Raw genomic sequence first — 12,566 nt, 5'->3', positions numbered from 1 at the left:
GCATTGGTTGTTTGATGATTTTGACCAAAAAATGTACAGGGAGCCACCATGAGTCCCATGCGAGGAGAAAGATGGGAGAGCCCAAGATTCAAATTCTTAATCAGTAGAATCATAGAGTTGGAAGAGACCACAAGGGCCATCCAGTCCAACCCCCTGCCATGCAGGAAACCTCAATCAAAGCATCCCCGACAGATGGTCATCCAGTGCTTAAAGACCTCCAAGGAGGGAGACTCCACCACACTCCGAGGGAATGTGTTCCACTGTCGAACAGCCCTTACTGTCAGGAAGTTCCTCCTAATGTTGAGCTGGAATCTCTTTTGCTGTAGCTTGCATCCATTGTTCCGGGTCCTGTTCTCTGTAGCAGCAGAAAACAAGCTTGCTCTCTCTTCAACATGACATCCCTTCAAAAATTTAAACAGGGCTATCATATCACCCCTTAACCTTCTCTTCACCAGGCTAAACATCCCCAGTTCCCTAAGTCGTTCCTTGTAGGGCATGGTTTCCAGGCCCTTCACCATTTTTGTCGCCCTCCTTTGGACACGCTCCAGTTTCTCAGGGTCCTTTCTGAAATGTGGCACCCAAAACTGGACATAATATTCCAGGTGGGGCCTGACCAAAGCAGAAGAGAGTGGCACTATTACTTCTCTTGAACTAGACACTATACTTTTACTGATGCAGCCTAAAATTGCATTGACCTTTTTAGCTGCCGCATCACACTGTTGACTCATATTCAACTTGTGGTCTACTTGGACTCCAAGATCCCTTTCACATGTAGTCTCATTCAGCCAGGTGTCCCCCATCCTATATCTGTGCATTTCATTTTTCTGCCCTAAGTGCAGTACCTTACATTTCTCCCTGTTGAATTTCATTTTGTTAGCTTTGGCCCATCTTTCTATTCAGGTCATTTTGAATTTTGATCCTGCCCTCTGGATTATTAGCTCCTCCTAATTTGGTGTCATGTGCAAATTTGATGAGTATGCCCTCAATTCTGTCATACAAGTCATTGATAAAGATGTTGAATAACACTGGGCCCAGGACAGAGCCCTGTGGGAACCCATTGGTCACTTCTCTTCAGGATGAAAAGGAGCCATTGTTGAGCACCCTCTGGGTTCAGCTGGTCAACCAATTACAAATCCATGTAACAGTTGCCTTGTGTAGTCCACATTTTGCAAGCTTGTTTGCAAGAATGTCATGGGAAACCTTGTCAAAGGCCTTACTGAAATCAAGATATACTATATCCACAGCATTCCCTTCATCTACCAAGCTGGTAATTTTATCAAAGAAAGAGATCAGATTTGTCTGGCATGACTTGGACAAATCATTCTTTTTCAGCCTATCCTACCTTATAGGGATGTTGTAATGATAAAATGGATTAAAGCCTATCATATTTAATTTATTGTCTGATGTTGGATATTTTATTGTTTTTAGGTGTTTGTAATTGAATTTTTATGTAAACATTTTGTGCTTTTATTTAGTCTGTAACCCCGCTTCGATCCACTGGGAGAGGCGGGGAAACATAAATAAAATTTTTTATTATTATTATTATTATTATTATTATTATTATTATTATTATTATATACAGAGCCCTGAACTCACTGGAAGAAGTGCATGGAAACATAAGTGTAAATTTACAACTACTAGTAAAGAGATAGTAATATGACAAACTATATATCCAGATATGCTCGCTGCACAAGGAACTGATTTGATATTTGAGAGTCTTTCCAAGCAATTTGAAATGGTGCTGAATGTTTCTTAGTCACATGGTGTCCATTTTTTCTCATATTAGTTCTTCCATTACAGGAAAATTGTGCTTTTTAAAATTCAAACTGCAGTGACTTATAGCTAGAAAACTCTTAAGTCAGCATCTCAGGTAGTACATTAGTTAAGGTAGTTATTCTGTGTGAGGCTATATCTAATATGTAATACTTTATTTTTTAAAAAATGAATGGAAAGGTAGTGACCTGGAAACTTCAGTCTCCATTCCATAATCTAGATAATCTGTCCAGCTGGCACCTAAGAACCATGTATATCACATGCAGCCTGCAGGGCTGTTTTTGTGCCCTCCCCCCTGAGCATTAGAAGCTTTTTGAACAATTCTTTTTGCCCCCAAATGCCATGTATGGGATGTGGGAACATTTTAACCATGCTTTTTATCTTCCTGGGCCATTCTTTTATAACACGCAGTGACTGTTCCCTGAACTGTTGCATGAAAGCTCTCTAGCAGAGAATTTTAAAAGTTCTCATCAAATGAAAATTAGCAGGATTCAATAGATTGATCTCATGATGATTAAAGTGATCTCACACTGCAGTACCTATGTCTAGTGTACATACACTATAGGCTTAACTCTGCTTAGCTTCCAAAGTCAGACATGATTGGGTGTGATCAGGCTGGCTCCATGGTGGGTTGTGTTTTAAAAAAAAAAACTTAGAGAAATGTAAGCAGTAAAAAAAAAAAAGCATAGGAGGAAACAAACCCTTTATGACATTTCCTAACCTACCAGTGCACTTCACCTTGCTGGCACCACGCATGGGGGAACTTTGTCCATGTCTGCAAGAATAGGAACACCTTATTCTCAGGAGTGGGACTTTGAACTTACACTTCTGTTCTGTTGTCAGTTCAGTAAGTTGCTTTTTTGAACTTTTTCATTCCACCCAGTTGTATTTCCTGTATTATGGTGAGAATAGCAGAGTAAAGGAGCCAAGGGTTATAGTGTTCTAAAACTGGTTCTTGGAACAGTTCTAATGTCAATTTCACGATCCATGGCTCATTAGAAGAAAAGAGCATCTAACTTTGGATTTGCTGCGGTATATTCACTCAGAATGTAGTTTTTATTAAGTTATTGGTCTGCACACCACACTAACAGCACAATCTTGTGCATGGCTACTCATACGTAAGCCTCGTTCAGTTCAGTGGGTCTTACTCCCAGATGACTATGTGTAGAATTCAGCCTTAGCATTATAAGAATGCATCAGGCAGCCATAGCATGATAAAACACCGGTAAAATAAGATATCAAATAACTGCTTTCTTATTATCAAGGAAACAGAAACCAAAGATATCCAGTGTGCTGGAATGTATAAAAGTTTATCTTCAGAGGTGATCGAAATAGAAATGATTTATGGGATCCCTGGACAATATGAAAGTCTCAGGCAGGTCTCCTTAGAGAAGGGATGGGCAAAGTGCTTTTCTCTAAAATTTACTGGACTTCAGCTTCCATCTGTCCTAACAACAGTAGCCAGTGGTAAGGAATGCTGAAACCTGTAGTCCCACAGTATCTGCAATGCGTTCACGTTGCCCAGCCCATCTTAGATATGGTATGCCAGAGAATACACAACAGGACAAACCCAGTTCTCCCAGCTGTTGCTGCTTTTTCAAAGAGTATCTTCAGTGGACACTTTCTAGATGCAACAGGGCTTGTCTATATAATAATACTCTGGACTGCCCCTGGAGTATTCTGGCCCCCTTATCTGCTTAAGATGACAAGGGATTGTGGCCCTCATGAGCTGGCCAGCCCTGCTGTTGTGGGCATAAGTTATTCTGAGGTCAGAACAAGGTGTCCAGCCTAATTTCAGACAAGCCCAGAGTGACTCGTGTCTGTGGAGTGACTTGCTAAGGACCAGCCACTGCCTCCCACCACTCCATTTTGCTCTGGCAAAAGGTAAGTTTTTAAAATATGGAACCAGGAGTGGAAACCCCAAATCAGGTCCGGGTGTTGTGTAAACAGCCTGCACCTGATTCAGAGTTTGGAGCCTCATAGTATAAACACACATGGCCATCCTAGAAAGAATTTGGGTTATAAGGCTAATGTAGACAAGCCCATCAAAGCTTGCAAGGAGAGGTCTTTGTTCAGCTGACATCCAAGATGTAACAAGCCAAGGTAGATTGAGACTAATGAACTCTTCGAGAATAACCTTGCATCTTTTGATTTCTAGGGACCCACAGCAACAGATGTGGATTGGGAAACAAGAGGAGGGGAAGCATAGTTTATAATATTTTAAAATTTGAGTCTCTAATGGATTTTACCCTGAGTTGTCTTCTCTCAATTGATATTGACCAATGTGTGATATTTTAGAGTAGTGTTTCCCAAATTTTGGTCCTCCAGGTGTTTTGGATATCAGCTCCCGGTAGTCCTAGCCATTTGGAACAACAGTCAGAAATTATGGATCTGAAGTCCAAAATATCTGGAGGACCAAAGTTTGGGCAATACTGTTATAGAGGAAAATCCTTTAGATATGGCATGATCAAGTCTTTGTAAATCTCCTTCTGCCATTTTTTTTTAAAAAAAATAAAATTCATTATTTAAAACAGTCATGTAAAAAGAGCCAGGTGGCTGCCATGGAATTCCTCCAGATAAACTGGTGGAACTGGCTATTGCAGAAAATTAGTAGCATAACTATCAAATGGTATTTGGCATTTCTCTGAAAAATTAGAATTAACTGTTTCAGAGTTGAAGTAGTAATATTTTCAAGAATGGAAATTACAAAAACAACTGCTTCAGGGTAAAACTTGTTATATTAAAGATGAAATCTTACCCTGTTGTAAGAATTTTGCATTTGTCTTTGAAGCACAAGCTATTGGTTATGTTGGGAATAGGACTTTGAGATCCATGGTGTAATCTAATTTGGCAGGTTCTACAGAAAACATTCTACTTCCAGATTGGTTGCTTTGGCTGGAGAGCTTCTCTTTACTGACTTGTTTATGCAGGATGCCTAAGACTTGCCAGCCTTTCAGGTTTTTTGCTGCAAAACATTGTATTCATTTTGCTTCCTGGTACATAGGAAAAGAGAGTGGGGGCACTCACGAGGCAAGGTAGATCATATAAAGTCTTTTAGTTATTAAATCTACATTTGGCTCACAGTTATGCTGTTTAAATTAGTACACCTGGTTGGTTTGTTCCCTGGTTTGTTTTGCATTTATAGCCCTATATTGCATTTACATTTATACCTCCTGTTCAAATTAACAGTAATTGAGATGGCCCAACATGTGTTTCAATTTACTTTTTTTTAACCCAGGGTTTGCTTTTGATAGTCTCTTAGCTCTTACGTTTGTCTTGCCCCATTTCCCCGTATTATAATTTTAGCTTCTATTCACCTTCCCTTCTGTGATATTGTACTTTTTTGGAAGAGAAATCACATTTGTGTTAGAACCGACACATCTGAATTATCACAATATGTCTCCTATACTATTTAAGTGACTTTTAGGTAGGGAACAAACCAGGGAACAAATTGCATTTTGAGAGACGTCCCAGAAATTTATTTGCTTTAGAGATTCACCTCTTTGTAAGGCAGTTGTGTAGAAGAAAACCTTTGAATAAAAGTTGATCTATGGTGTGGTGATATTAAACTATTGAAGTTGCTGTACTTGCTTTCCCTGCATTTGGCTTAAGATTTAAACTCATCAATTACATCTGATTGTCTCTTCTTGGCACTGTATGTTCTTTTGCGCAAAATTCCTCCCTCCCCCCTTTTCAGCCATGTACGTATTTCACCCCAAGGCTACCTGTATTATACTTTCCTATGACAATTGACTAGATCATGCAAGGTGGCACTTCTTAGTATTCTGAGATAAGTCTCACCTCCCTGCTCAGTCTGTGAGCCAAGCCCTGGAACACACCTCTGGACGTTACTACAAGTGGCTTTTAAACCACGATTTCACAGGGAAAGAAGCAACTTTGGTGATATTCATCATATGCCTTCTTTGACCTATAGCTGCTCTGTCCCCAACCAATCCTTTTTCATTCACAGGGGAAACCTGTGAATGACCTGGCAATCATGTAAGTCCCTCAAGTGCAACATGTAGCTCCCGGGGCCAGTGGCATCATTAGAGGTGTGTGGACTGCACCAGGTGGCACCAAGAATTGGGATGACACCTGGTTGGACCCTCCTCCGTCCAGGGCTTCCTCTCTAGGGAAAAAGCCTGGGATGGAGCAGCCAAGAAGGGTGTGCATGTGCTTCTGCTCCTCCTCTGGTTGCAGACTTCTCTCTCTCTCTCTCTCTGGAGAAAGCACTTCTCTTCCCTGCTCTGTGCCACCTACCTGTGAGTAGATGATGCAGAGCAGTGAGGGAGAAGGCATAGGGCCCCACTCCCTGTCCCATGCTGCTTACTCATGAGCAGTTGCACAATTTGCCAGACATGCAGTGCCACTGTCCCCCCTCCCCTGTCCCCTTCCTCCTCGCTATTTTAAAGAGCCCTCATTACCTTTCTTTATTTTTTTACTATTTCTGTTTTTTTAAAAAAACTTTTAAAAACTTAAATCATTAAGTTAATCCTTAAATTTCTGTCCTCAGCTGGAGAATGTTCTTTATAAAGGCCTCTCTCTCTCTCTCTCTCTCTCTCTCTCTCACACACACACACACACACACACACACACACACACACACACTACTTTCATCAAGCTTCCTGCCATCTTGCTCTTTTCTTTATTTGAAACAGATCCTAAGCGTCTGGTGATTTCATCTTAGCACCCTCCATTCTATTAGCCTCCTGCTGCAAATAAGCTGTTTGGAAAAGGGCCCAGTGTTTCACTGATCTATGGATTCACTGAAGAGCAGGAAAAGTTACCACTTGTTATCAAGCTGGAGGTTTTGCTGCCATTTGCTGTTGGAATACTTTGGCTCCATCCCTGTTTCCTTTATCCATGTCACCATTCTGCATTAAAAAAGGTTAACAAAGAAGAAAAAATGCATGCATGCATGCAAATTAAAACTAACAATACAGAAACTAAATCATCAGTGAGATTTGAAATTTATAACCAGTGAGAGGGGCAAATCTGGAAAATCAATAGCATAATTAGATTTAGGTTGAAACCTGAAGATAAAACCCCCTGTGTCTTCCAAAACACAGAGTTTTTTATAGACTATTAGAAGACAACTGGAAGTATGTTTTTTTTAAAAAAAAAATAAAGCAGAAAAGAATAACAAAATCAAAGATTTACCACAGAATACAGAGTGGACATTCAGTAATTCATTACAACTGAAAACCACAGCTAAATAGTTAAGATAATAAATCATTGTAAAGGTTATGTGTTGCCAGTGAATTATACAAATTTCTGTTATTAGATGGTACAGTAAAAGGCTACCAAGTTTTATAAAAGGAGTAATTAGTTTATTTTTTATTCCTCTAGCCTGAACTGTCAGCTTCTCCATGTGGTCTATCCTCTAAAGTCTATTTAGCCAGTCAAATAATGTAAGGTTTCTAGTCTATCAACTGTTAGCATCTAAACAGCAAGACTGAATAGGTACACAAGACACCTCACCTCATCACAGTCTCCTCTGTTATAGTGAGGTGTGTTGCATCTTTATTTAAATTATAGTAATTCTTTTAAAATGTGTACCTCTCTCTAGAAATTAACCTATGCAGATTCTGTGCAAATCTGTCCCTTCTGTTGGCAGTGTAGAAATGGCCAGCCTTCTAATGGAAGGAGGGGGACTGTGTGGCTCCTGGGAAAGAGTTCTTGACCCTGGTGCAGTTATCAAAAGGGCCATGCCATACTACTAAACTCAAGTGCTGGGTCAGCATTTTTCTGTTGGGGTTTACCCCTATACAAAACTGCCTTAGACCTGTTCTCATACTGTGCTGTGATTTGGAGCGTATCCTATGTCCAGCCAAGATCTGTGATTTAATTAAAATCTTACTTAAGAAAGAATTTCTCTTTTATTTCTCTTTTAAGTGTGAGGATCAGCTCTACGTCCAATAGACTGGAGCACATTTGACTCCCAGATTGCTAGAATGTGAGGTTTAGGGCTATTTGCTCCTTTGCTTTCTGCAGCATAGGGCTAACCAAAACTTGAGAGGTTACTTTTTGGACTACAGTGCCCAGAATCCTCTAACCAACATGTGACTTGCCTATAGTTCAAAAAAGTAACATTTTCTGGGTCTGGGGCTAAATTGTGAATGGAAGCCCTGACAGAGCTCCTTCTGAAGACTAGCAAGACTGAGCAGGTTCATATGGGAGAATACCATGGTATAAAGCTGTCCAGGATTGTAAAGATCAATAGCAGCACTTGGAACTGATGTTGCTTGAATTGCTAGACTAGACCTTGAACTGAGACAAAAAATAATTGAGAGCCAGTGAAGTTGATAAAGGGATAAGATCTCTTGTTTCAGTCTTGGTATCTGGATTTCTTGTATCATCAGAGAGTTAAACTGGTTTAGGACAATTAAGTGAGGCCAAGATTAGTAAAAACATTTCCATTAAGTTGGAATAAAACAAATCCTTTCCCATCAGTGTTTGTGTTTCATTGTAAATATTCCTCCTCCACTGACGCCAACTTTAATGGGAGAGTGGTGGTTGAGAATCAAATGTTACAAAAGCACAAATATGGGGGAAAGTTATTTATATCCCAAGCATTGTGTATAGCAGTCTGATCCCCTACATGTAAACTGCTTTTAATTTCTCTGGAAATGTTTATGCTGAAAATATTTATTTCTCCAATTGTTATTTTATAATACTGTGTTTTTAAATGGCATATTATCCTTTTTATGCTGAAAACTACCCAGAGACCTGTGTTATCTGGCAGTTTCTTTAAGTTTAGTAAGGGGAGAGAGGATCAGTTAGAATTAGAAATGGCCAATGGATCTATACCAGCAGAGCTCCTGTTCAGCTTGGCATGGCTGTGGGAGGAGTGTTGTTAAGATCTCCAGTGGATTTACCACCCTTGCAGTGGCAGACCCATGGGCTAGAATATACTGAGTGGTAACAGAAGTAAATGGAGCACAGTGGAAGATATCATGAGTTTCTTTTTTCTTGCATTTACACGGGACATTGGCATTCTAAATCAGAGTGCCATTCTGTAAATTGGCATGCACAGGCCTGTTCTCCATGCTGATCAGTGCTAGTCCAGATTGATCTGCAGTATGAGAAGTGTTGGCATAACTATAGTTATGTCAAAACAGCAATAGCTCTAAACCCCATAGTTGGAAACACCTGCTCTTTTGAAGCATTTCCAGGTACACATCTGTGTTTGGTTCTGTTCTCATTGCTGGAAATAATATCCAAAAATATTTATGGGCCTGTTACAGACAGCCAAAATAAAGCTGCTTCGAGTCACAGTGGAGGTATGGTGTTTCAATGATGCATGACTCCTAAGAGTCCAGAAGCCATACCAAAGCCAGGTTCCAGTCCTTAGGGCTGGAGCGTGGCTTTGGTGCGACTTCTGGACTCTTAGGATGCATGCATCATTGAAACACCATACCTCCACTGTGACTCGAAGCAGCTTTATTTTGGCTGTCTGTAACAGGCCATGGTTTCAGCAAAGAGTGGAGGTTGAAGCACGCTGGATACAGAAATAGCTATGTGCTGGAGAAGGAAAGGGAGTTGATACTTTGGAAAAGACCTATCTGTTGACCAATAGAGCCTTCCCATGTTCAAAGCTCTTGTCCCACAAAACAGAAACTTGTTTTTTTAGGGGAATAGCATATACACTAGTCTGAGGGGGAAAATGAATTCTGCCATAAGTATCCAGTCGTTGCATTGTGTATTACAATGGCGATCATACAGACTTCAGGATGAGTTGATGTTGGGCAGTTTTGGGGACCTGGAGATAGAACATTTAGGCTTAGAACTGCGTTTGGCCATGCCAGCCCTAGTCTATTTCCCAAAATTGTTGTGAGAATGATGAGTTTTAGTATCCAGTTAAGTGTATAAATTACAAAGTAGCAATGATAATTTCACATCTCAGTTTATTCTTCAACTCACAGGCTGGTCTCAGGTAAGTTCTGCTCTCTCATATACAACCTCCCAGCTTTGAAATGGAAATAATACCAAACTATCTTACAAGCATGCTAAACATTACTAAAATATGGCACTGAGGAAAAGTGTCAAATCAGTACACATTATTGCTGCAGTATTGTTTACACTGAACCAGATACTTAACAGCAGGTGTTCTCCAGAGTGAAGGCAAATCTACTTTGTTGGTCATAGAGGGCACAATTTAACCTGGGTCCAACCCTCCCTGCTCCCTTAATCTGTTGGTGCCAATGGAAATTTTGTTTCCCTCTTAGCTTAATTGCTCTGTGTGTGTGGTTTTAAAGATGGATTGTGGCAGAGCAAGAAACCTTCATGTTGCAGGTTCACCCTGCCTCTCTCTCCATGGCAACTGAGATTAGGGAGAAAGTTTCCATTGGTGCTAGTGAGAGTGATTTTTCTAAACTAGAATATGAAATAATTAGATGGGTCACACCTGATTGTTGCCTTATTTTCTCTTTATTTTTATACACAGCTAACATTTTTGGAGAATGGCACCAATAATCCTCCAGCCAATATGGTCATATCTTATCATATTTTAATTTAGAATATTACAGGGGGGTGCAGTTCGAGATGGGAAGGTTAATCCTCCTCTTCCTATATGCTGTACCTTCTCTCATAACAGTTCAGCATAGAAGAAAACTGCTACTAGTGGTGACAGACGTTCCTCTCTAAGTTTAGTTGTATGGGATGAGTGGTGGAAATTTGCAGTGCAGTTTTGAGTGCAAATTATGGCACATCCTGACATTGAAAAGTCTCACATTTTGTTCCTGTTCCTTCAAATAAAATGATCTGGAGAGTTGGTATACAAAGTTTCTGATTGTATCTCAAGTAGACAGTAAATATTCTGGGATAAACAAAATGTGTATGGATCTTTAAAATAAGATTGGAAAGAACAGGAACAAAATTGGGGACTTTCTGGCATTTTTAATCAGTCAGGATGTGCCCTTAATTTTTTAAAAAAAATTGGATGGAAAATTGTTTTGTTGGCTTTGCCATCCTTGAAATTTAAATAAGTCCTGGTAATGAGTTCTAAATTCGTGTGTATGAATTATAAATTAACATATGTAAATTTTATGCAGATGTGGGGTCCAGTTTTTTTTAAATGGCTAGCAATCACCATGCCTATTGATCACCCCTGCTCTGTTTATGAGGAAGCTGTAGCTATGTTGGGTGCAGAGACATGGATAGAGAGTTGCATGTGGGAATAAGAGTCCCAGAATACAACAGGTATTGAAGCTCAGCATCTAGCAGAATCTGAAGATCACCCTTTCTGCATTATCCTGTTTGCTAAAAACATGTTCTTCCTGTCCCTGCCTTTCTCGGTGTCATTGTTTCCATGCAGGGGCTTGTAGTCTCAAAGGTTTAGGGGGAGGGGTTCAAACAAACATGATGAACCTCTGTTCTAAGGCTGAGCTGTCTCTTCTGTTTGCATCCTGCAGGACACCAGGAAGTTCACACTGCCTTCTCACTTTGAGGAAGGGAAGGAAAAATGCCCATATGACCCTGCCCAAGGCTACACAGGGCTAATTGTAGGTACGTATGTCTTTGTCTTTTTTTCAACTCTTTTTCCATGCTTGTAGCCCTGTTTTAGACAAAATAAGAGCAGGAAGTACATCTTTTATATGTGTATGTATGCATCCTTCTGGTGAAATCATTGCTTGAGTGCCCAGTGCATAGCCATCTCCCCATTTCTTTGCAGCATTTACCCACCCACCCCTTTTGATGCTTCAAAACCATTGCAGTATCTCTGCTTGTTACAGGACCCAGGCCTTGCCAGCCAAACAACACAGCCTTTTCTCACCAGAATAAACCAATCAGGAGCTCAGTGACAAAATAACAGCAGAATCATTGGGGGGGGGGGGGGTAATGCTCTGGTTATTCCTCTAACACTCCAATTGTGCCTGGCTGTGAGGAGAAACTGTCATGCACTGGCACACACAATCGGTAATAAAAATCACAGGAGCATATCAGTGGCTTTTGTCCAAACATGCTCTTTCTTCTATGGATAGTTTTAGAAATGTCAGCTTAACAAACCCAGTGTGCAAACCATTGAAAAATTCTATCTTTCCTCTTAGTCTTCTCTTGTTGTGTTTATCTCCCAGATGGCAGTTTATATACAGCCACACGTTATGAATTCCGCAGCCTGCCAGACATCCGACGCAACCGGCACCAGCGTGTTCTGAAAACTGAAGAATCCCCCCTGCACTGGCTAAATGGTAGGCTTCACTTATCCCCCCCCCCCCCCCCCCCAACAAGGGAGGGCAGTGGCAAACCCCCTAATGGCTGTCTTGTCTTTCTCTCCAAGGAGATAAAGTGAGCCTTGCACTCCCATCTCTGAAACTACACTCTTGCCATGTTCTCCTCCAAAAAGGCATGCAACCTAAGTGGCATATGGAAATATATGAATCTTATACCAGCAAATGTAGTGCCTCTTTCCTCCCCCCCCCCTTTCCCCCCCCCTTTTGACTGCTGTTGTATATCTCCAGTAGCCATAGCAGGCTCAAAATTCATGCACATTTAGTGCTCCAGCCCCTTGTTCCTTTTTGCAGTTCAAACCAGCACTCACGCTGTCCCTTCCCTTGTTTTGTGCAGATGCTGATTTTGTGGCCTCCGTGCTGGTCAGGGAGAGTGTGAGGAGCCCTATAGGGGATGATGACAAGATCTACTACTTCTTCACAGAGCGAGCTGGAGAGGAGGGTGCCTCAATATTTGACAAGACACAAGTGCCCAGGGTAGCCAGGGTGGCTCGAGTATGTAAGGTAAAGAGACTGGTGTGGTGCAAAGGCCAGAGTGTGCTAATGCCATAAAGTTTATATACA

At 40.8% G+C, this 12,566-nt stretch overlaps 1 protein-coding gene across 7 annotated transcripts in view; it reads left to right on the top strand.

Moving 5' to 3' along the window:
* Positions 1-12,566, top strand: part of SEMA4G (semaphorin 4G) — a 154,073-nt gene that overhangs the window by 118,549 nt on the left and 22,958 nt on the right. For all 7 annotated transcript variants that reach the window (XM_089509740.1, XM_089509746.1, XM_089509743.1 and 4 more), the window contains 3 exons: positions 11,187-11,280; positions 11,850-11,963; positions 12,340-12,506. In XM_089509740.1, coding sequence (XP_089365866.1) covers positions 11,187-11,280; positions 11,850-11,963; positions 12,340-12,506 — 375 coding nt within the window. The remainder of the gene's footprint in view (positions 1-11,186; positions 11,281-11,849; positions 11,964-12,339; positions 12,507-12,566) is intronic.

The sequence above is a fragment of the Sceloporus occidentalis genome, unplaced genomic scaffold, assembly GCF_023333645.1.
Source record: "Sceloporus occidentalis isolate IW3139 unplaced genomic scaffold, rSceOcc1.0.p SCAF_2, whole genome shotgun sequence".
Taxonomy (NCBI): Eukaryota; Metazoa; Chordata; class Lepidosauria; order Squamata; family Phrynosomatidae; genus Sceloporus; species Sceloporus occidentalis.
Note: the sequence above shows the minus strand (reverse complement) of the source record. Positions and strands in the feature narration are given on the sequence as shown.